The following is a 26,316-nucleotide window of genomic DNA, read 5'->3' as shown; positions in this document are numbered from 1 at the left end:
GTAAGCTCATTGTTGACGTTTTTTGTATGTGTATGCTTTCTTACGCACGCGGCGCAGGGTTGAAATTTTACCTTGTACGCCACGTGTATTCGATTTCATACACGCAAAAGTTTGTATTATTTTTAGCATATTTTGCCTGTTTTGTTTGTATCAAATTAATTTCAAATTGTCCGACTACTGGAGCACTAGTGCTTTGTATGATTTTCCTCTTCCTCGACGAGTAATGAGTAGAAACAGATTCGAATTACTCCTACGACTGTGGCACTTCGCAGACAATTCACGTGCTGTTCCAATGATAGGTTACACAAAATTAGGGACATCATTGAAAAGCTAAGTTCACGATTCCAGGAAATATATACACCAGGAGAAAAAATTTGTGTTGACGAAACGATGATACCATGGCGAGGAAGACTTGTTTAGGCAGTACATTCCTTCAAAAAATAATAAATATGGTGTGAAACTTTTCAAAGTGTGTGCCAGCAAGGGCTATACGTGGAACATTTCGCTGTATGTTAGAAATATAAATACGTCCAATAACATGTCAGTTCCTGAAACAATTGTTTTCGATTTTGTAAAAGATCTTTTTGGTGAAGGACGGCGACTATACACCGACAATTATTACACTAGTGTTCCTCTTGCTTACCTTGCAATTGACAATAATACACACCTAATCGGTACAATTAGGTATAACCGTAAATATTTGCCACCCGATGTTGTTCAAGAGAAACTGAAGAAGGGTGATATTGTGGGTAAGGAAACCCAGGAAGGTGTGACGGTTTTGAAGTGGAAAGATAGTATAGATGTATTAGTGTTATCTACAGCTCATTCTGCTGAAGAAGTAACTGTGACGGAAAAACGTGGATTAGAAATTAGAAAGCCTACTGCAATTGTTGATTACAATAATGGCAAGTTCTTTATTGTGATCAGTTAGCTGCGTATGGCAAATCTCTACGAAAGACTACAAAATAGTATAAGAAAGTGATTCTAGAATTGATATGGGAAACGTCGCTCGTGAATGTCTATCTGAGCGTATCCATCCATCTCGATAACCTACATATAAACGAGTTCCGGGAACGTATAATTCTAGGTCTATTATCAGGACAACTACCTCCAGCACAAGACCTTTCTTCACCTGTGCAACAAGGAAGAAAAACTATAAACTCATTATTTGTAGACAAAGTAGGGGATAATGGAAAAAAGAAACAAGGACGCTGTGTTCATTGCTACAAAATATATGGAAGACGTGGAAAATCTGACTCGACAGGGAGAAAATTTGCTAAGTAGGGGAAGACAGTATGTGACAAGTGCTCCAAGAATCCTTTTATGTGCCGAGAGTGTTTTAATAAAAATCATTGATGTTTCAAAAGTACTCAGCCAATAAATCATAAATCTTTATAGGTTATTTAGAAAAAAACCTTAGACTAAAAAAATATACCAAAATGATTATATATTGAAGAGTTTTCTAAGAGTTTAGATGTATGATTGATGAGGTACATAATGTATAAACTTGTGAAATCGAACTTGAAACACACTGTATTTTACGACCAAACTATCTCTTTCAATTGTCAATAGTAAATACAACAATTCGTAATAGTAAATAAAGTTTTCAACACTTTTTCTCTGTTGCGAAATGAAAGAACTTAAAATTCTTACTGACCCGTCTTAGCTGTACGCCATAACTGTTTAACGATCATACAGTTTTGCTTGAATTGTATATACATTTTTATACACAAGGCCTAGAATGAAGATATTCCTTGTGTATGGAATAGCATACACGCGGCGCAGAAGCAAGACGCCATGTGTATGAAATAGCATACACATGGCAGTCAATGTGCTAGATATAGAGGTTAGCTGCGAATATACTCAATAAGCAGTCGCGGACAGACGACTAGGAGTGGTCCTCCAGCTTGGGGGTTTGGGTAAGGCTAACAACCTCATCCTGTAAAAAAAGGCACTTGTTCAGAAACATTCACAAAAGCCTCGGTCAAGGATTGATAACTTGGCACGACCTCAGCAAAAGAAAATGTACATGAGATTTGGAACATGGAATATTAGAAGTCTATAGGGCAGGCGTGTTAAAATCCGTAACGAGTGAGTTAGAGAAATACAGGATGGACCTAGTAGGAGTTCAGGAAGTTAGGTGGGAAGGAAATGGATCTGTGAATTCCGGAAATTTTACGTTCTTTTACGGGGAAGGAAATAAGTTAGGAACAGGGTTTTTCGTTCACAAACGAATATTACCAGCAATTAAACGGGTTGAATTTGTTACTGACAGACTTTCTTTTATTACTCTTAAGTGACAGTGGTGTGATATTATTGTTCTAAATGTACATGCTCCAACTGAAGATAAGGGTGACGATATAAAAGATAGATTTTACGAAGAAGTGGAACGGATATTTGACCAACTCCCTCGATACTATATGAAATTTCTATTAGGGGATTTCAATGCGAAGGTAGGACGAGAGGATATTTTCAAACCGATTATAGGGAACGAAAGTCTGCATAAGGAAAGTAATGACAACGGTGTTAGACTCGTGAACTTTGCAACATCCAAAAACCTAATCGTGAAGAGTACAAAATTCCCACATCGCGACGTTCATAAATACACTTGGACATCAGCAGGCGGAAAAACACATAATCAAATTGATCACGTTTTAGTATATAGAAGAAGGCAGTCTAGCATAATTGATGTCCGGTCGTTTAGAGGGGTTGATTGTGATGCTGATCACTACATGATAGTAGCGATAATACGAGAGAGATTATCGTTGAATAACGGTAATATTCAATATACCTTTATTCAACGGAGAGATTTAATTTAAAGAAATTAGAAGAGAGCCAGGTAAGAGAGAAATACCAAATTGAAGTTTCGAATAGATTCTCGGTTTTAGAAGACTCGGAGTGCACTAGTGTTGAGGATATCTCGATTGAAATTAGAGATAGCATTAAAAGTTCAGCAAGAGAAAAATTGGGACACGCGGAAATACTTAGGAACAAACCATAGTTCGACCAGGAATTCCTTAATCTAGTAGAGAAGAGAAAACAGGCAAAGTTACGCTGGCTACAAAATCCGAATGAAATAACTACACAAAATTTCGCAGATATCAGGCGGGAAACTTCCAAAACTTTTAGAACAAAGAAACGCGATTTTTTGAAAGCTAAAATTAAAGAACTTGAAGATAATAGTAAAAATAAAAATATTCGGGACATGTATAACGGGATCAGCGAATTTAAGAAAGGCTATCAACCTCGTGCTTATATATTAAAGAAAGCTGACGGAACAGTTCTTACTGATACGGATAGCCTCATAAATAGATGGAAAGATTTCTTTGACGATTTGCTGAACACGCAACCAAAACCTAATGTGCATGGAGAAAAGGAGGTACACACCGCAGAACCGTATATTCCGGAACCCAACCGAATAGAAGTAGAAACCGCTATAAATAAATTAAAGAATCACAAATCTCCGGTGTAGATGAAATTCCGGCTGAGTTAATTTTAGCTGGAGGCGAAAAATTGTGGAACAAGATACACAAACTTATTCTCCTTATATGGAATAAAGAATTGCCACGAGAGTGGAAAGAATCAATCATTGTTCCAATTCACAAGAAAGGCGACAAAACTGACTGTAATAATTATCGAGGCATTTCTCTTCTGTCAACATCCTATAAAATCCTTTCAAATATTTTACTAGCAAGATTGACCCCATACGCAGATGAAATTATTGGAGATTATCAGTGCGGATTTAGACGAAATCGATCCACTATCGCCAAATACTCGAAAAAAAGTGGGAATACAATACCCTGGTACATCAATTATTTATTGATTTTAGAAAGGCGTACGACTCGGTTAGGAGAGAAACATTATACAACGTTCTTACAGAACTTGGAATAACGAGAAAGCTAACTAGATTAATTAAGATATGTTTAAATGAATCCCAAAGCAAAGTCCGGGTAGGAAAATTTTTGTCCACGAGCTTTCACGTCGAAAATGGCCTGAAACAAGGAGATGCGTTGCCGCCATTATTAACTTTGTGCCGGAATACGCCATAAGGAAAATCAAAGATAGTAACCAGGGCCTAGAGTTGAACGGTATTCACCAGGTTATGGCATATGCTGATGATGTAAATTTAATAAAGGATGATAGGAGAACAATAGAAAGAAATACAGAGATCTTTTTAAACGCTTGCAGGGACATGAGTTTAGAAGTAAATGCAGAGAAAACTAAATACATGGAAGTGCGTCGGGACCGTAATACAGCAAATTATGGATGCGTTAAAATATTAAATAATACTTTTGATTTCAAATATTTAGGATCAATATTAACAGACGAAAATCATATTCACGAAGAAATTAAATGTCGACTAAAAGCAGGGAATTCGTGTTACTATTCGGTTCAAAATCTCCTGTCGTCGCGAATTCTGTCGAAGAATTTGAAGCTTAAAATATATAAAACGATAATCATGCCTGTTGTTCTGTATGGTTGCGAAACATGGTCGCTTACTCTGAGGGAAGAACATAGACTGAAAGTATTTGAGAACAAGATCCTGAGAAGAATATTCGAACCCACGAGGAACAGGAATGGGGAATGGCGGAAACTTCATAACGTGGAACTACATAATTTATACGGTTTACCGAACATTGTTAGGGTCGTTAAGTCGAGGAGGCTTAGGGCGGCAGGTCATGTAGCTAAAATTGAAGGAAGTAGAAACGCTTTCAAAGTCTAGACTGGAAGACCCATCGGAAAACGACCATTAGGAAGACCTAGGAGCAGATGGGAGGATAATATTAAGATGGATCTCGTAAAGTCAGTGGAGAGCTTTTGTGAACGCGACATTGAACCTCCGGGTTCCATAGGCCATAGAGTTAGTTACTTTCATTAAAGTGCGCGTCCTAATGGGAGTAGAGGGGTTTTAAAATTTCAGCCTAAAATACAGTCTCTCATGAAGTCATCAACTGAAATGGAAAAATGAAACTTGCTACATAAACTCTTTACTGAAAATAAGGGGACACGTCTATTTCCGTTTAAGGAAAGAAGGTGGGCATTTTCCATAATTTCTTTCTTCACGTTTAAATCGACGTTGCGTGTTGTTTGTGATCTCGCCACTGGAAAATAGTTTAACAGTTTGAAATGAGTTTTTGAATATAGTACCTACCGCAAGCTGGGATTTTATCATGTAATAGTACTTCAATGATATACTCTAAGGGAGAAAGGGGTTCAAGGTTTATGCCAAGGAATATGTTACGTAGTTTTTACGATTACACTTTCGTTGATATGCGTGTCCTAAGGGAAGAGGAGACTCAATTATTTTCAATGTAACTAATTCTTTCCATGTAATGAACGGACATTTCAGCTTGTCTGGAATAAGAAGCAATCTGATTACATTCCCTTTGCTTTTGTAGTACTCGCGTACTAATACAAAGAAATACTGAAATGTCCTCCCCCATGTGTCAGTTAACTACAGATTAAAAACGCTTCACTTAAAAAAGGAAAATTACTGAAGATAAACTTCCTATCTTCTCAACGCAAACAACGACCAGATCACAACACAAACGTCTTAATTATTCTTTCGTATGTGGTGGAGTATAACTACGGTGACTATATTTCTGTTAGTGAAAATTGGGACATTTTTAAAAGTCAGTCCCCTCAGCCACTGTTGTCGTGATCTTTTTAATTCAGCAGGGGGGGGGGGGAGGCTCAGATGAATCAAAATCAAAATTCTCTTTCCGCCAAAGTGTATATATATATATATATATATATGCCACAAGTTTTAATACATTTGACTAAAATCTGGGTGGACCGGACGCCCGTGCCTCAGCCACTTTTCTTATCGCTTAAACTCTGAACCCTCTTTTGCCATGAAACATTATTATTATTATTAAGCTAAAATCCGAACCTGTTCACATGAGAGTAGTAGTTTGTAATTTATTTGCTATGTTTATTTACATTACTCTATTAAACAATGACTTTATTCCTAGTGCTAATTATTCCTAAAAACGAACGTTACAATAACTGATGGACAGAATAAAAGAAAAAGAAATGCATATCAGATTAATTCATATGTTCAGTGTACTGCTCTTTTTCAGCGTTCATAGAGGAAGACGGTTTGAGCTCTTTCCACTTATATTTCTCTGATGAGGCCAGAACTTTTAAAAGATTTTTGTTTTTCTTGATGTTCTCGTACATTTCTGTACACGTTTGTGAAGATGATTTTACACTATCAATGGACATCACCAGAGCTTGCCCAAGCAGACCCAGCCCGAAAACTCCCACTTTAAAACCCACCTGAGTTTTTGACCTATTTGTTAGTATTTTATTGGTACAACTAAGGTGATCACATTGTAAGTGATTTTTTTTTTTTTTTTAATCATATTTTAGACTTTCCTTGGGCGAATTAGAGGCTTTCGCTTTAAGGTATACAACAACATTCAACATAAGACCTATGCTTATACCCTATTTGAAGTAAAATTATCACTCAAACGTTTGACGGGTTTAAAGTCATAGGTGCCGATACTAATAGTACATATGTAAATACATTAGTAAAACTATTAGTATATTTCTTATCTTTGATGTAAAACACAAGTTTCTTCAACTAAAATTTGGTTTCCCAACAATAACAATTTAGTTCAGTCATTAGTTGCTACTCTTCAAATAAGCATTCTGTAGAATCAACACCAGCAATAGCGTAAAAATTCTTGTCAAATTTAAGAAGCTTAATGCTCGGGGTTCCGAAGACTATGTAACGCTTACTATTTCAAGTGCTGAGTTCAAATTTCCGTACTAGTGGAAGTTTTGATGTACACGCCGTGAAAGAAGTGCGCGGGAAATTCCAGAATTAAACGCAGAAGGATTGGAAATGAATACTTCAACAATAAAACTATTTATTTTACGCTTAAGCCTGCCATACGTCCCGTAAAAAACGAGACAGTCCCGTTTTTGGGCCCGAGTGTCCCGCGTCCCCGTAAATTTAGTCGGAACAGGGAAATGTCCCGTATTTTAATTCCGTTCCATTTCTGTTATCAATATCAGCTTATTCGAAAAGTGAAAAACAAAAAATTCTAACATTGGCTGGGAATCCTGTAATTAGTGAATGAATAGTACGCTGTTGCATGTAACAGTTTCGAGGAAGCTATTACCTGTTTGACTTGATAGCGAGCGAAATTTGCAATGCTACTTTTTCCATTGCACTTGATGGAAACTCGGATACTCTCCGGAACATTATATATATATATAAAAGACTTTGAGTGTTTCTACATTTACAAACACAGGGAAGATGACTGACCATTTCTCCAGCAACACATTAGGTAAGTTAGCAAGAATTATAATCTTTTTCAGAGGCTAGGGGCACAGAATTGTGCTTTGATCCAGGTCTTAGAAAAATGTAAATCTGGTCCTGACAATTACATACGACACAAAGATAAAAATCAGCTTTTCATCAGATTAAACTGACGAACGTAATTTTGGCAAATGCAGCCATGTAAATAAATATTGCTAAACGCGCTAAGAATATTGAAGGTAGATTGTACCCTGATTTAAATAATTTGCATATTGTTTTCCTGTAAAGCATTTTTATAGCACATCTTAAGTTTTTAGGCATCTTCAGTCTGTACAATTAATTGCAGGGTACGAACAGAGAAAAGCAGCTGCTGCTTCGTGAACTTTCGGCTATTATATTATTGAAAAAAAAAAAATTAAATAAAGTGAAATCTTTTAGTTTTAAAAAATGAAATGAAATCTTTAAGTTTTACGTCCCACGGTTATGACGGTTAGGCTAAAGGAGACGGTGATAATGAGAGATGAGTGAAATGAAAAAAGTGGGAGGAAACGGGAGAACTCCGAGAAAACCCACGAGCACGGTGTTTGTCCACCACAAAGTCCACACGGCGCGAGTTGGGATCGAACCAGGGACCCCAAGCACTGGAAGTGAACGCTCTACCACTGAACCACCGCGCCCCCTTCTTTTAGTTTTAGTCTCACGGTTATGCCTGCTATGTTCAAGGTGACGGTGATGATGAGAAATGAATGAAATGACGGCATGAAAAAAGTGGGAGGAAACGTGGGAATCCCGAGAAAACCAACGCACAAGGTATTTGTCCATCACAAAGCTCACTTCGCGCGAGCTGGGATAGAACTAGGAACCCCCATGCACTAGAGGTGAATGCTCTACCACTGAGCCACCGCGGCTTATACTTTTGTTCATAACCAGACTACAGTTCATTGCATTGTGTTGGAAAGTTGAGGGGGGGAGGGGTTCTTAGGTGTTCCGTATTCTCATGGAGAAGATATGGCAGGTTTATTTACGCTGGAAGATGTTAATTTCACATAAGACATTTTAAAGCATTTATTTATTTCATACAACATGAATTGTATCTTTGTTTAAAATTAATAGACCCCTTTTGGTATTCATATTTAGCGAACGTCAGTCAGGCTTCTGGATGACTTGATCTACATTTGTTAGTTTGTCTGCCGAGCTCCTTCATGGCTATGCGGTTAGTGTATGCGTCTTCGGCGTGGGAACCGGGTTTGCTTCCCGGAGGGAGCTCATGTGGTTCGCATTATACTTGAATCAGTAGGTCCCGTCTCATGTAACCTCGCTGCTGAAAGAGACGTTAAACACAAAATCAACTTAACTCGTTTGTCTGCCTCTACCACACACACTACAGGGTAAAACTTTCGGCCTTTTAAGTAAAATTTTCAGAGTACAAACACGAGACACTTTAAATTTCCTGTATAGATTTTGGCGGCATACCAACGTAAAATATCAAACTGGGCTCCCATTCTTTCAAAACAGCGAGTATCCACGCTACGAAGAGCAATTTTCAGTCTTTTAAGTTGAAATTTTGACGGTGGAAGCACGAGATATACTAAATTTGCTGTATAGATTTTCTCGGCGATCCAATGTAAAAATTCAAAATGGCGGCCATTTTCTTCAAAACAGCAGTGAGTAGAAGATTGTTGCAAGTTGTGACAATGACAATCTTGAAATATAAATCACATTTTAACACTTTTACCCCAAAGACATTAAAAAAAAAAAAAAAAAAAATACCCGAAAAAACTCATATGGACCCAGGTGGGTTGGGCTTTTACAAAAAAGATCGGTTTTTTTCAGACCCTGGACTAGAGGTCTGCGCGGATACAAAATATCGCATCCGCAGCATTCCTATCGGCATCCGCAACATCTATCCGCACCCGCATCCGCAGATAATTAGGTATCAAATATATACAGCTTACATATTCTATAATACACGTAGTTTTCTGAATCAAACGAAACAATATATTATATCAGTTTCCTCGTGATCAAATATCAACTACGATAAATAAAATGCAATATAAACCGTGCAGATACAAATTAGAAATTAATGAACGATTTATGTACTTACCCAAGATCTTCAAATGCAGATATCGGACCAAAATAATGCCAAGTAGGTAATATACCCTCAATCGACTAATTTTAGAGCACGGGGACATTTGTTCTAAACACAAAGACGAAATAGAAATAATCGTTATTAAGAAATAAAAATTAATCACAGGACCGCAAACACATCCACATATCCCGAACTGACACTACCACCAGTAATTCCACTAAATGTAAAAAGTAAGTGACGAAACTAACAACGCAATACAAGCTCCTTCGTATCGCACGCGCCTTTGGCGTGGGAGACCTGGGTTCAATTCCCGGCGTGAGCTCATGTGGTTCGGATTCCACGTTAATCAGTAGGCCCACGTCTCATATAGCCTCGCTGCTGCACGGGACGTTAAACTCAAAATCAACTCAAGGTTTCACGACCATGCTTTTACTGAAACTAGAAGTGAAAATAACTTCGAATACAAATAGAAAGTCTATACCGTTACTTTCGGGAAGAGGCAATAGAGGAAGTTTAGAATTTACTGCTTTTCTTTGCAGCCCCCACTCATTGTTGGACACATTTAGGGTAGGAGAAACAACGCATTGGTTGTTCTTTCTTTCTTTACCAGAGGCCCAGAACATATATATATACATACACACAAGAAGAAAGAGAGAAACAATTGCTGTTATAGAACTCCAATCCCTCGGAATGTTTATTGAGGTCCGTGGCACCTCTCCGAAGAGAGAAATCTGTGAAGTCGCAAATGTGCATTTAGTATCTGCTGTACTTCAAAGGAAACAGTGAAGAAGATTTTTCTTTTCTCTCTCTCTCTCTCTCTCTCTCTCTCTCTTTTTTTTTTTTTTTTTTTAAGAGAGGGAGAGAGAAAGATGAGCGTATGATGTGATTCGTTCACTATTTCGGTGACCTACGCGCTTCTCCAGTTTGTCACAGAAGGCAAAGATAATTCTGCTGACCAGTTTTCAGTTTATGGAAAGGGATGCGGTGTTTTAAATTAGGGTTTTGGTTCCTGACTTCTCAGGCTAGAAAAACTTTATTTGAAGACATTTCTTCCTCTTCAAGGCGAATGGTCTGAAAATTTTCAGCTTTATCAGAGGGGCTTTGGCGGCAATTTTTTTTTTTTTTTTTTTTCCAGCAAATAGCGGTATTTGAGGAGTAGCGATGGGGCCTGTCGTTTCTTTCTGTTTAGGTCAGAGATGTCATTCACGTACAAAACGGCTGCTAAAAATATTGAAAACAGCAATAAAAGGACAACTCTCTCGTGTCATTTTTTGTCCTTTTGGTGCCACTGAGTAACAAGCTTCAAACACACTTGTATTTTGATTTTAGTATTTTTCAACTGGTTTTAAAACTTTTAAAACAAAACAAACGTTTCTAGTGCTCTTTCCACCATTATCAGAAAATTCACAGCATTTTTAGGTAGAAAAATGTAGGAAACATTATCCGCAACTTTATCCGCAATCCGCACAGAAAAGAGATATATATCCGCATCCGCGCAGACCTCTACCCTGGACATCACGGACTTTTCAGCACCCCAAAAGTTGTTTATAATTGAAAATGCCCGTTCGACCGAAGCATTTGTTCCCGGCAAGCAAAGAACAAACTCAACAAACATCTTAAGGTTAGGAACATTTATATAATTTTTCTTCAAGTCCTGGAATATGGTTCTTATGAAAGCTTCTGGTTTGTCCATTCTGACAAAATAGTCTCTGTAAGATATGAGTTCAGCACACTTAGTTTGTTAAACAAATCGTCCAATGAAATAGGCGCAATACTATCTTGAAAAAGAGTCCAACTTTCTTCTACTTCTTCCCATTTTAGCTGCCTCTTTAAATATATCCAAGACAGTTGACTCAAGCTGTCTACATTTGATTTCCAAAGATCTAAATAGGTTATGCAATGATCATAAAAAGAAGACACAATTTCCTTCACCTGTTGTAAGTCACAGCCTTGTCCTGCAGCAAAATTCTTTCTTTGAAGGTCTTTAACTTTCGTCGGTAGAAATGAGGACTTTCTGTCAATCAAGTTCTTATATAAAATTAAATATTCACTTGCTGCATCCGTTGCTGATACTTTATCCCCTTCCATTTTTTTTTCAACATCGTTGAAAAGAGATCACAATTGTGTAAAAAACCAAAGCCACAATTCTCCATTTGGATCTTGAAAAAACGATTTTAGAGCCACAGGAGGATTTGCTTGGGCAGAAAAATAGTTTCTGAGTGGCTCCATCATTTGTAGAACACGTTCTAAAGCAGGTAAAAGTCTGAGCCATCGTGTGTTCGAATAAGACAACAGTTTCTGGTACTTAGCATCAATGAATGCACAGAACTCCTTCAGTTCAGCTACTCGAACTACGTAGATATGGAAAAACCTAAACAACTTCACAATTATTACCTGATTAGAACTCCTTCAGTTCAGCTACTCGAACTACGTAGATATGGAAAAACCTAAACAACTTCACAATTATTACCTGATTATCAACAGGAAGTGTATCAGCATCATTGCTAATGCAGTTATTGACAACATGAGCCATGCATCCTACGCCAACTAAGGATTTTTTAGTGCATGCTGATAACTTTCGAAAGAGATTATTGCGACCCTTCTTTTTTGCACCCCGAAAATTTGTATTAGTATTGTCTGCAGACATTCCAACTAATTTCTGAACTAGATCGTTGCGGCTCAAAACTGAAAATACAAACTCAATAAGCTGATCACTCGTTTTACCAGGCAATGTTCCAAGCTCTAATACTTTAACATTAATTCCACTAGGCACATGAAAATATCTCATTACGATTGGTACTAATATTTCAGAACCATGGTTTGAGCTGTTAACCGTCACAGTAAAACAAGACGCTTCACTCAATTCCTGTAACAACTGCTTTTGACACTGGGACTAAAATATTTTTTACTATGGCTTCACTTTTCGTTTTTGTAGCAGAGTATTTTGGCTCAAATAGTTGAAATAAGTTTAGATGTACAATCTAAGGATCTAAAGCTATGATTATGCTTTACAGTATGGTACGCAAAAAGTGTCTCTTTCGCTAAAATCTCATTTTTAGTGGAATCATTCTTAGTGATAAATTTACTCATTGAAGTGGTCAAGTTCAGATCCCAGTGAGTAAGACCCTTAGGATACTTAGGAGGAATAGGAGTGACATAAAAATGATCGAAAGCAGCCAATATGAGAGTCGAATTCGTAGTTCTCGCAGTCGCCGAGATGAACAGTGACACTTTCAATGCCGTTTAAATCCAAATTCAGCCCCATTAGTATTTCTGAGGGGAGGATGATGACATGTAAAAGTAATTGAAAAGTGTCGAATTGATAGTTTTCGGCGTCCCTAAGTTGATAGATGACAGTTGTGGTGCCTTTTAAGCCCAAGATCTGCCTCCATTCAAGGTAAAACCTGCCTTTGCAATCCAAGGGGGAGGGGAGACAATAATGATCGAAAGCGACTGATATTAGTGTTGAATCCATGGTTTTCGGGATTGCTTAGATAAATATTGACATTCCCGATGCCATTTAAATCAGATTTAAACCTTCATTTGCACCCAGGGAGGGATGAAATGGCGACATATAACGAAATCGACCGATATTAGTGTCGAATCGTTAGTTTACAGCATCGCCAAGTTAATTGGTGGCTATTCTGAGGGCGTTTAAGTCCAAGTTCAGCCCAGCCCCAATGGTGGTAGACCCCTTTAGTCTTCCTAAGGAGAGTAGAGGGGCAGATAAAAAAAAAGGATCGATATTAGTGTTGAATTCATACTTTTCGAGGGCGCTTAGATAAAGAGTGATATTCCAGATGTCATTTAAGTTCAAGTTCAGAACCTATTAGCTCCCTGGAGGAGGGAGTAAAATTGTGACATGTAAAAATAATTGAAAATGACCGATATTAGTGTCGAATCCGTAGTTTTCGCGGACCCTAAATTGATTCGTGACCTTGAAGTTCAACCTTTAGTAGGAGCTACACCCCCTAGCACACACAAGAAGAGTGGAAAAGGTAATATATAAAATAATTGGAAACGACTGATTCCTACGGACTTCAGTCCTCATAAATCCTCATATTAATGTGTCAAACTGTTCTAGGTGTTACGTGTGAGGTGGTTGAATGACTACGAGTAGAACTATGAGGATTATGAAAGACTTGTGCTACTGCGTATACAACGAACTCGGATTTTTATCGTGTCCCTGTAATTACAATGCGTATCCTGGGGAAGAAGGAGGGAGAATATATGAGAAAATAAAATATATGAGGAAATAGAGTATTTCACGAGCTCTCATGTTAGAGAATTGAAATTTGAAATATGAACTCTTAATAACAGTAAGTAGACGTGACTAGCCCTTCCGAAAAGTCTTCTTGTAACGAGAAAAGAAGAAGACGGCAAGTTCTATAATTGTTTTCTCAATATATAAAAATATCAATGTTTTCTCTCTCATTATCATGGGAAAACGTTTGAAACGTATCAGATGAATTTATAAAAGTATTTAGCATTTGGGCCAACAATTCAAATATGCATTCTGAGGAAAAGTGGGATTCAGTTATAATTTTCCAATATTTTGTATAAATCTGTTCTCGTACAGAGAACAGATATTTCAGCTAGTCTTCCTATATTGCTTTCTGGTGAAGGAAGAGAGTTAGTTACAATTTTGTTTAGGAAATATGTATACTGAAGGTAGTTACTCTCCTTGCTTGTTAGAATGTCGTCATTGCAAATATACCATATAGAAATTTCAAATAAATAAATGAACGATTTTGCAAAAGAAATGTTACTCGTCAGTACGAGAACCAAAAATGAAGAGTTTGAAGTAGTACTTTCTTTTTTTTTTTTTTTTTTTTTTTTTTTTTTTTTTTTTGCAAAAGGGATTTTTCTATTAATAAAATATAGGAAAAGATTTACGGTGAGTACTAAATTACTTCTCTTCCATTACAGTTCATATGATCGACCAGATGGATTTTAGTTGATACGTTTTTAGCACATTAGCTTCAATCATCTTAATTTTTGGAAATAGTTTTAATCAAAAATAAGTTACTTCCTTAGAAATAAAATACTAGTCTCTAGTTCTAAACAAGACAGAAAACATAGTTTCAGAAATGTTATTATATAATTATTTATTAATACACAAATAGATGAAAACAACTATGAAATTAAAACATTTACATTGAAAATATGTAAGAAGTATAAGATAGTGTGATGAACAATAATGGCATTTCTGTGATAAACGAAGCGATGATTGATATTAAAATCATCCGTAATGAAATCGTTGCAGTTGGTGAAGGGATGCACCAGACATTGCTCGTCTCCTGTGTTTATTACCCGCAGGCATTGATTTATGTTGATATTTGAAACTTTTACCACAACCGGTGAGTGGATATCAGGATAAGCATGGTTCGCGAGAGACTAAAGTATCCTTCCCACTTCTGGTCACTGGTGGAACATCTTGTGTTTAACTTCACTGCCATACTTGCAATACAGTCTGATTCTCGTCCCGAGAAACCACATGCAAGCAACCTTTTCAGGCCTGGAATCTCTGAAAGCCAGAGGGGTCCTGCATCCCAGCGCTGCCTACTTCTGTCGTTGAAAGGCTATCATATCAGCACATCGCGCAATAATAAATAATTTACCAAGAAATAAGAGTGTATCAGTATCATAGGAATTATTGCAAAATGAGCAATATTAAAATTATATTATGCACATTCATTTTGTTTCTTTTTTGTCAGAAGCACTTATGAAAAAGTTAAAAGCCAATGTTAAATTATAACATGAACTATTTTCAATACTGAAAAGGTGTGAAGGAAACGAAGGATTCAACTGTATCTGAAAAAGCTGAGTAAAATGTACGAGAGAAAGTAAAAGACAATGTGTGACCAAAATCTGGCGTCAGTGTTTAGCAAATTTTTGACAAAATAAAGGTTAGAAAAGGAAGAAACTCTCAGAAATGAAACTGATTTATGTTTCAGCATTAAAGATTGAATCACTACTAGTGTGCAGATTACATTCAACTTAAGATAAATCTTAACGACAAAATTCACAGTTCGACTCTTGATAACATGAAAAATATTGTTGCTATGAAGAGTGCAGCACATTAAACACAGATCATTTTTCGTACTGAGATATAACTTATGCATATATAGAAAGAACAGCACAAATTTTACTAATTAGTTTAAAAGATATGAAAATAATATTGACAGTGAGAACGTGATTATGTGTCTAAGTACTTTTATATCCTTTCAGTTTCGAAATTTCACTTTTAACGATTTAGCAATCAATATTTTAAAAAGAATTGATTCCATTTCACGGTTTTTAGAATATATTTAAAGATTTCTTGAACTTGTGTTAGAACCTAAAAACAGTTATTAACTGTTACACTAAAAGTTACATTTCTTTTAAATTTCACACGTTTTCAAATAGGATCTAAAAAGTTCTAGAATACATACTGTTTTCCTATTATGTAATAACGCTAGTTTTAGCATTATTACATAATAGTGGAAATAGTATAGTATAGTGGAGATAGTATATTAATTAAATAGTGGAGATAGTTTCTTTTCTCAGAATACTAAAAGAATAATAGTGTCACGGAAATACCAATATTTTCTCACCTTTAATCTTTCTCTGTATGCATAAACAGACCAGCATTTCATTGTCGTGGTTAATATTAGAATATCGTTTAAAAATTCGTCTTCATTTCACAGTTGAAAGAGACATAAATTACTCATTTCAGAAACGTTGGAAGTAATCCAATTTGCTAAAGCGGTAAGTGGTGTAGTGACTCAAACAACAAGTTTTTTCGTTTCTGATAGAGTAAATAATCTCATAGAGATAACATAGTTCCTCTCCTTAGATTCGTCTCTGTTTATATATTTACCGATCAAATGCTTGACTGGGACAATGTAACAGGTTTAATAGGATAAACAGATTAAGTTCGTACAAATACACATTGAGTTAAGTGAGATTCAGCTACTTGGGTAGCGAAGAAAGAAAGAAAAAATGCCCACTAGAGTGTGGTAAAAAAAATACCACAAATGTGTCTTTTTTTAATGACATCTGCAGTATTAGCTCCTAAAATATTGACAAAGTTCTCTCATTACTGTTGTCTAAGACTCCATTGATTGCCTAATTACATGCTTTGAAGGATACATCCGTGAATATACACTATTTTTCGCCGAGATTTTGAGAGCTACAGATACTTATCAATTTAATTCGGTCACCTGCAGGTGGAGACACACCAGATGTGTGGATTGGCAACGGTCAGGCGGCTACCTCAGTGATGGACTGTTGGTGGTATTATGTTAGGATATTCCATACGAGGCGAGGAGCAGTGGAATAGTAGTATGCAGTACGCTGAGTAGATGATAGTGTAAAAAAGGAAAATTCTCTTTGATGTTGACTCGGTTATGTGGTGCAAGCGTGACGAAAGTGGTTGGGTGTTAGGTGTGTTGCGAGGGACCGTGTTTAAGGCGATGATGGCCTACAAAACCCGCGGCAAAACCATATGTAACATAAATCAAGAAGACTATACTATCCACATTATCTCAGAAATTCCTTGAGTATTCTTTCCACATGAACTCTAGGTTGCCTGAATCACAAAGTTGCGCATTCCGATATTCACACTACAAAGTAAAAGGTTTTAATGTTAATATGCACATTGAAATTTTGTTTTTCTCTTTTTCATGATTGATAATACAAATTAGCGAAAATCTTAGAGCAAACCTCCAAAGTGATTCTTGCTACTAAATTTTTTGTATGTATTGTAAAATATTTTTCTTGCTAGTGAACTTCTACTGAACTTATTGTATTTTCCTTGCGCCAATGATTGTCATTGTATTTTGTCACCATTGTTTTGGATTGAATGTTAGAATGCTAACATTTAATAGCGTTTTCTTTGTTCTTTAATTTTTCTTCTGTTTCTTCCTTTTTTCTTTCCTGTTTGATGAAGTGTTCTAACGAAAGATCTCAGTGTCGCATTTGGCTTTAATGTGTATGTGAGATTATCTCCACTATTTTGTTGTGTAAGTAGTTCATTTTCATTCGCACGTCGTGTTTGTTTTGTTTACTAAGTCCACATGCAAAATGCTCTCAAAGTTCCTTTACGTTTTTGTATATCTATTAATTGCTTATTCTAGTCGAAACTCCAGTCCCAACCATGACTGGAGCATTCCTTAAGAGTAGTTGAAATGTAATTCTAGATCCTGAGTCTCAGGTCATAGATACTCTTCGCCTTTGCCTGATACATGCTATCCTATATATATTAACATCGAAAAACGTCCATTGTTGTGACGCCTGGGGAAGGTGTTGGGCATGCAATTCAACTATCTTTTGCAATCTACCTGTTTAAAATGCCCCGAATGTAATGTTCCCAGTGTTGTAGCAGAGTGTTCTGTTAAGAGTACTGTCATTGGTTGAAGAAATTCTATCAGGCAAAAGCAAGTGTCTACTGTTACCATCTTTTCACTGAAGATGAACGATCCAAGGACTTTCATTATGCATAACATACAACCATATACACATTTCAGGATTGTCTACCTTGAGAATTTTTAGACCTGTAACTCCTGCTACTACACCTCTTAAAGTGTTAAGAGATATCGAAATTTGTCTCATCCGAAAGACAAATGTCTAAGATGCCCACGATCTACAGCACTTTGTTCTGCCCGTTACTTCAGGTTCTTTTTGTTGTCATATACCATTGGAAGAGAGTACTTTTAACTTTTGTATTTTGAATGCAAATAGGTGTTCTATGTATCATCTTATTTACTACCTAAATCATGCTGAAGAATGGAGCAAATGGACTCACGAACAGTCAATGTTTGTGCATGGCCAACATATTGTTACTATATTGTTAGGATATCTATACAACGTAGACTCTCCGTACTGCGTGTATATATTATCTTTTATGTCGATGAATCAAGCAACGTATTACACTGCATCTTGTGAGGATCGTATTTTCATATAAGGTAACCTGCTCACGTCATTGGGAAACTTGAAACATGCAACAGTCGTGTTAAGTAAATCTGACATTCAGAGTTTATTATGTTATGAATTCTCTGTAATAAATGTGTTAAATTGTAAAGAATTTTTAGACACCTATGCGTATTTTCAAGAACGAAATTATTTTTTCAGAGTCTGTTCCCGATCTGTCAGTTCAGTTGTGCATAAAGAAAATATTGAAGACTTCAAAGTACGGAATGAACCTGTATATGGTAAGTTAAAGATGTATTGGTTTGAATTATTAAATTCATACTGCTTCAAGATTATAAGTGAATACTCCATATTTTTTGTAATCTAGCGTAGCAAAGTAATAAATTATTTGTTACTCATTTTCGGACTTTTTCTAGTGCTTCTAGTGCTATCTGTATCTAATGTTGCAGCACAATTCGAATGCATATTCTTTTTTGTTTCTGTGAGATTTTGCGTAATAGCTTTTATATATTTACACACAGTTTGTGAAGTGAGGTTATTTAGAACTGTCGAGAGTCTTATCATTTACAATACGCCTTTGCCTGGAAGCGAATTTAAAGTTTGCAGTAACGCTGTCAACCGGATGCAAAGCTGATTTGAGTACCAGTTCATTGTCCAATGTGTAAACCCTCACCAATTGTTGATTGAACTTTTTTTAAAAGAAAATGTTCTCTCTGAAACCGTGATATGTTGTAGTTATTGTGATTCCGAGTAAAATTCTTATTGAGCACAACCACCAATCTCTGACCGTTTGGTCACTACGGGGCTACGTTTCTATTAAAAACAGCAGAAGGTATAACGATATTATGCGATTTTGATGGTACTCTATGAAACCCTGAAAAGGTTTAGATCTTAACAACCAAGAAATGGTATGGGAAGAATAGCAGTCATCACCATTTTATATAAGATCCCGATGTTCATCTTTCAGGACAAAGGAAAGTCCTGGAAAACCCTAGACATGATGGCCGGCCCGGGCCGAACCTTCTGAATGGGAACAAATTCTCTACCAACTGACGTATCGTTACTCGATAGCCAAAAATTAACACTTTTTCTGGGGATCACATCTACAACATATCACAGTTTCATTCATTTTCACCGAAATCGAAAATATCCAAAAATCTGGACCTGTAGTAACCAAACGGTGAATAATTGATAGTTGTGCCCATTAAGACTTTTTATCACGGTGAGAAGATGTACAACATATCACCGTTTCATTCATTTTCACCGAAATCCAGAATATCACTATATGCAGCTGCTTTCAAAAAAGTTGTCTCATACTGGCATAATGGTCATTGATTGATGGTTGTGTCCAGTAAGACCTTTTCTCTCAAGATCACAATATCAAAAACATATGGTTTCAAGCAATTCCACCGAAATTCAGAATACCATCACCTTCTGCTGGTTTTGAAAAAGTGGCCCTGTGGTGGTCAGATGATCAGTAATTGATGATGGTGCACAGTGAGGCTTTTTCTTATGATTACAATATCTGCAACATATCACGGTTTCAGTCATTTTCACCGAAATCTAGAATATTGGTATTTTTGGCTATTTTCAAAAAACTGGCCCTGTAGTGACTAAAAGGTTAGTGATTTGTGATTGTGCCCATTAAAACTTTTTTCAAGATCACAGTATATACAACATATTACCGTTCATTCATTTTCACCGAAATCCAGAATATCACTACTTTCGGTTGCTTTAAAAAAAGTAGCCCTGTAGTGGTCAAACGGTCAGTGATTAGTGGTTTTGTCCATTGAGACTTTTTCTCAGGATTACAATATCTACAATATATCACTGTTTCAAGCAATTCTATCGAAATCTAGAATATCGGTATTTCCGGCTGTTTTTTTTAAAGTCGCCCTTTAGTGGCCAAACACTCAGTGACTTGTGGTTGTGCCCATTGAGACTTTTACTCAGGATCACAGTATCTACAACATATTACGGTTTTACTCATTTCCACCGAAATCCAGAATATCGCAGGGCTCATAGCGAGTCACTTATATATATATATATATATATATATATATATATATATATATATATAACTAAAAGTTACCTTTTTTTCTAATTTGTCACTAAAAGTTACTTTTTTGGAGGTAAAGTTACTTTTTCGTGTGATTTATGTTTGCATTGGCAGTTTTCTAAGAAAAATATTATAAAAATAAATGGAAAAGGCAGAAACTTGTTAACCACACACCACACCAAAGTCAAGAGTGCCACAAGTCCGCTTCTACGCCTTGGCATCCTAAGGGCTGTTGCCTTCAGAGAGAGAAATAACTTAAGTCCATTTCACTGACACGCTTTCATAAATATTAATTTATGTTTATAAATTATGTAAATGATCGTTTCGTTTTCAGTTTATTATTATATATTTCTTAAATTTAAATAATTAGAGTTTTAATTTGGCACGATTGTAAATTGTAGTGTACAGTGGGGAAGGCACAAGCGTTCGCTAGAATCGTTACAATATGAACCCCTTGACATACACTGCAACCAGCAATATTCAACATATTGTGTGCTACTGTTTATGTCCATGCATAGCTATATACGCACTTCAATACTCGCCCTCAAACGAAAGTGCAGACTATACATGATCTGCAGTATTAAACTCCCTCTCACCCGCAGTATTTTCTTAACATGTCCCTCAGTGACTACAATAATTTTTGGTGTCTCAATCACCTCTTAGTAGGATAGCTTTACTTAGAGACCATTGATTAACCAGGTTTTCTTACCTTTGAAATTGACAAATATTGGTTGGACATTTCAGCCGCACCAACCCAATATCAACAACGTATATTCGATATTTTCGTAACATTGTATTATTTATTTGTATGAGTAATTAGCTTAATTAGGCTTATTTAAACACCCTTTGTTTGCACCGACGTATCATCTATTCCCTAACGTCGGATGAAAATACACTAGCTCTCACCGGGAATCAAATCAGAACCAATGCATTTGAATCATTAGGCACATAAAAAAAAAAAAAAAAAAGAATGTTTGAGCTTCTTAGGAAAATTGCGATTAGGTGTAATAAATACATTCAAGAAAAGGTACTACGGTTTAGTACGGTTCAACGCACTAAACTTTCTCGCTCAAATTTCGTACACTGAATCGTGCTAGGCTGCAGCTATTACTGAAACATTTATTTGGGAAATACGTGTAAAATAATATGTTATGGAAACCTCTGTTGGAAAAAATTTTACGCCCAAACGTAACATATCCATTGAGCATATTTTCGTTAGAAATAACTTATGCCATATGTTAGAATTATTAAAGAAATTATTTTGTTTGTAAACTATGATCAAAAGCGTATGAGTAATTTCTGAGAAAATCGTTTAAAAAGTCACCCCTTGTGGATTTTTAAAGAACAAATAAGTTGTTCAATATTGTTTTATTAGTCTTTTCATAAAACACTTATTTATGAAATACGATTAAAATCACCTGAGTCGTTTTTAAGAATGTTGTCGGGAAAAACTCAACCCCAAAATAAACTACTCCATCTGTAAGTTTTGAAGATGCCAATTTATGCCATATCGTAAATTATTTATGAAACATTCATGTATGGAATATGAAGCAAGTAGCTCGAGTCATTTTTAAGCAAATTGTCGGGAAAAATTTCACTCTCAAAGTAAGCTACCTCTTATAGACTTTGGGATCACGGTGGCTCAGTGATAGAGCGTTCACCTGTAGCGCATGGGGTTCTTGGTTCGATCCGAGATCGCGCCAAATGAGTTTTGTAGTGGACAAACATCGTGTGCATGGGTTTTGGCAGAGTTCTTCCGTTTCCTCCTACTTTCTTCATTCCAACATTTCATTCATTTCTCATCATTAGTCTAACCGGCTTAACCGTGGATCGTAAAACTTACAAGATTTCATTTCATTTTCTTTCTCTTATGGATTTTTTTTTTTTCGGGACAAGCGAGTTATGCCATATAGTAAAGTTACTACTGAAATGATTATTAATGAGATATGAACACATTCGTCTGATATTTCTGAGAAAATTGTTAAGAAACTTCACCCATTGATTAAACCACTCCTGGATTTTTTCGGGACAAACGAGTTATACAATATTGTTAGGTCAGGGTTCCTCAATCTTGGGGTCACAAAGATAAGGGCAAGATATACGTAAATATTAAGGATAACTAAAATTGTCGGAAATCCGGATTCCGGAAAATTTATTTTGCTTAATTAGAAATTTCACTTTCAGAATTTCGGAAAAATTACGGATCTTTTCCAAATTCCGGAATCTTCCCGAATTCCGGATTATTTTCCAAAAGCGGAATTTTTCCGATTTTACTTTCTGGATTCCGGAATGTAAAAATTCTTGTATTGGCCATCCCTAGTAAATATAATTAGAATCTAATATCGGAAAATATGTTTAATTATTATGTTGAATTTTGTTCTGATAGGCATATAGGCTGCAGCAGCTATATTTGTAATCAACCTGTAAAGTTGGCGGTTTGTTTTCGGCCGCAAAGTACAATTACACAAAGTTATTCAGTGATATTGCCGTTTTTCTTTATTTTTCTTTTCTTTTCTTTTCTTTCTTTCTTGTTTCTTTTTTTTTTCATGAGTGCTCTCTGTCACTACTCGAATCAGTACGTTTATAGGTTGTTTAAAAATATTTAAGTAAAACAAATGAGATGTGGAGGTAATCACAGAGCCAAAACACTAATCCGCAATACCTGTGTTGCGTTTGTTGGTAAATTAACAATGGACAAAGTATTCTGTCGGCAATAAATGGGATTACTTTTGTTTAGGATCCTTTGTTGTTCTTTGCAGAATTGTTCAAATATGTGTGTGAGCGAATAGTGCTTTTTTTTTTTTTTTTTTTTTTTTTTTTTTTTTTTTTTTCAGCAAGCTGGCCACAATGAAGGTTTATTTTTGGCGTGCGGTTTTATTTTTCTTAAATTTTAAATGCAAACAAGCTTTTAAGAGTTTTTGGTGATACTGAACATATACACAACAACATACCACATTCACAACAATATGAGGTAACGTAAAATGGCGGCGTCTCAAAATTTAAAGTACTCAATAACTTTTTTAACAACTGTCCAAGTTTTTTTAAAACCAAAATTAGAAATCGCTTTATTTTTTAAATCATATGACCCAAAATTAAGCGAATTATGAAGTTTTAAAATTTTCTAACGTTCTCCATTTTGAAACAGTATGACCGATCGGATTCGATAATTGTAATATGAATGAACTGATCAAATTTGATTTTAACTCGTTCGCTTTTAGGGAAGTTACTGTATGCACTATATATAAGAATTGGATTCTACTATTATAGAAATAGAAGGATATTGTGAGATCTTCGCAATAGGTATATTATAACTTCCACACAAGATTATTACAAACCATAAATTATAAGGGCTCGCTGCCAAAAGAATGTGAGAAAATGGGGCTCGTGATAGGAATTAGGTTGAGAACCACTGTGTTAGGTTATTAATGACACATTTCTTTACGAAATATGATCTACATTGCCTGAGGTGGTAACGGAAAAACAGTCGAGGATAAAACTCATCCTATAGATAAACCCTCACCTACACTCACCCTTCTGAATGTTTACATGATGAATGTTAGGTTATTAGTAAAATATTTATTTATGAAATCTGATTGAGAAAATTGTTCGAAATGAACTCATCTCATACAGTAAATTTCACCTTTTGTAGTTTTCCAGAACAATGATTCGTACTACGGTGTAGGGTTGTTAGTAAAATATTTATTTATAAAAAATAAATAAACTCGTTACAGCTGTTTTTGAGAAAATTGAATTATTTTAAATTTTCATCCTTCTGTAAACTACCCTTACACGGTGTCTACAGGTCAAGAAAGTCAAGGAAAAGTCAAGAAATCTAACACTAGGTCAAGAATGTCAAGAAAAGTCAAGAAATGACCCGGCAGGTCAAGAGTTTATATCCCAATTATAATATACAGCTACGTGCTGATACACAGCTGTTGTGATGATGTAGCTCAGATACTGAGGATATTAAAATGCTTTATTTGCAGGAATCGAAAACAATGTTAATAACGGAATGTCTCTGACCTGGAATTAGCCTGGAATTTACTTTTAGACCTGGTAAACCTGGAATAGAAAGAGGAACCTGGAATTTTTAAAATTATTTTTATAATATTATTTTTAAGTAATTTTTATTTAATTTTGAAGTGCCCAGTCTGAACAATTAAGAAGAAATGGTAAATTTAAAGGCATTGATTGAGGCAAGGAAGTAAACTATTTTATAATTTAGTGCGGACACGAGGCCTATTAGAAGAATGTTGAAATGAACATTTAGATTGGGTGGTCATTTCATGAGTTTCTTCGTTCTCTCTTTTATCTGTTGAATGATTATCCTTCCAGACGAACAGATTACACACGCTTTTCTGGTTCCTTAAGATTTCCTTTACAATTTTGTGTAGTCAGGTGGCTGGAAAACTCGAAAGTCATTAAGAGAGCCTTAGAAACGATCACGCCTCTTAGGAAGTAGGTGTCCTCAAATTAAGAACTTTGGAAAGGTAGGATGAAAGTTAAAGTGTATTCTAAGAAGTAAGACTCAGATGATAAGATTAGGTAAATTAGATGTGCAGCCTTTATTAATTACAGTTTGTAAGACAAAAATGTAAAATACCTTTAGCTTTCATCTTAATCGGCCATTAGTAGGGGATTAAAACAAAAATGCCCTAAAATACTGTAGTACTTGGCCAGGAAAATTTGTAAAATCGTCAAGAAAAGGTCAAAAAAATTTGGATTCTCGAAATTTGTAGACACCCTGCCTTATTTTTAGGTGCAGGAGAAACGATAGAGTATTATAAAAATATTATGTCTAGATATGGTCAGATACGTCGAATGGCTGGCCTCTAGTTGAGTGCATGTAAAAGTGTGACAAACAGATGGACAGATATCAAAAAACATTTTACCGATATGTTAGGGACCATGAAACTTAAATTCATTGAAATCTCGAATTCGATTTTATCACTATCACCACACTTTCTTCTTTCGTCGCTCGAATGTGAAAGTGAAATTTAAATCAAATCTTTAAGTTTTACGTCCTGCGGTTATGCCGGTTAGGCTTAAGGAGACGTTGATAATGCGAAATAAATGAAAAGGGTGGAATGAAGAAAGTGAGAGGGAACGGGAGAACCCCGACGAAACCCACGCACACGGCGTTTGTCCATCACAAAATCCACTAGGCACGGTGTTGGATCGAACCAAAGACCTCATGCTCCAGAGGTGAACTCTCTACTACTGAGCCACTGCGGCCCCAAATGTGAAAATGAATAGGCCTTCACCGTGACGTAAGGTGATAATCTGTCGTTTCAAAAATTTAATAAGTTTTGTTTAATGTGTTGTCATGCTAGAAAAAATAGCTTATGCCTGTTTGTTGTATCCTTTTAATATCAGTTTTAATATCGCTACTGTATATTTTAGACGAACGGTATGGTTATCATTCATACACATTCTATCCTTTGGAAGTATTCATTTTACACGGACTTATGAGTATGATCGCATTTCTTGAACTTGTGGGTATGACTCTTACCAAAGCAAAGAACCTTCAATACTCTAAAAAGCAGACAACGAAAAGAACAATAATTTGACATCAGCGTTTCCTTTTTTCATGACAACAAACTTTTCCTTATTTCATTCGCTGTAGGTCATGTTTGGTGGTAAAATTTGAAAGACTGCATGTTGCTTATGTTTTTTTTTTTCTGTTCCTGACTCATACAAACCCGCAGTTAATTGAAGTTGGTCTGGTGTGAAGAACGGGGACGGGAGGAGTAAATATACAAGAGCATAGACTGAAAATAACCTCTGTTACCAATAGTACTCTAATCCTGACTAAATACGTCGATTAAGGGAAAGTATCAAGTTATTTCCTTATTATATTGTTTCGGTTCGTATTAACATGAAAATTATACACCTCCTATAATGTTTCGTTAAAAAAAAAGGACTCGATCTATTGTCAAAATAGTAGAAGAACTTCTAGTCCATATGGCTATGGTGAGTGTC

At 35.9% G+C, this 26,316-nt stretch overlaps 1 protein-coding gene across 1 annotated transcript in view; it reads left to right on the top strand.

Moving 5' to 3' along the window:
• Positions 1–26,316, top strand: part of P5CDh1 (delta-1-Pyrroline-5-carboxylate dehydrogenase 1) — a 183,244-nt gene that overhangs the window by 9,071 nt on the left and 147,857 nt on the right. Inside the window, exon 2 of the mRNA XM_081740093.1 lies at positions 18,477–18,556. Within this exon, the coding sequence (XP_081596219.1) occupies positions 18,477–18,556 (80 nt within the window). The remainder of the gene's footprint in view (positions 1–18,476; positions 18,557–26,316) is intronic.

This window comes from Thermobia domestica, chromosome 15, assembly GCF_964235325.1.
Source record: "Thermobia domestica chromosome 15, izTheDome1.hap1.1, whole genome shotgun sequence".
Taxonomy (NCBI): Eukaryota; Metazoa; Arthropoda; class Insecta; order Zygentoma; family Lepismatidae; genus Thermobia; species Thermobia domestica.
This window is presented reverse-complemented; position numbering and strand designations above follow the sequence as displayed.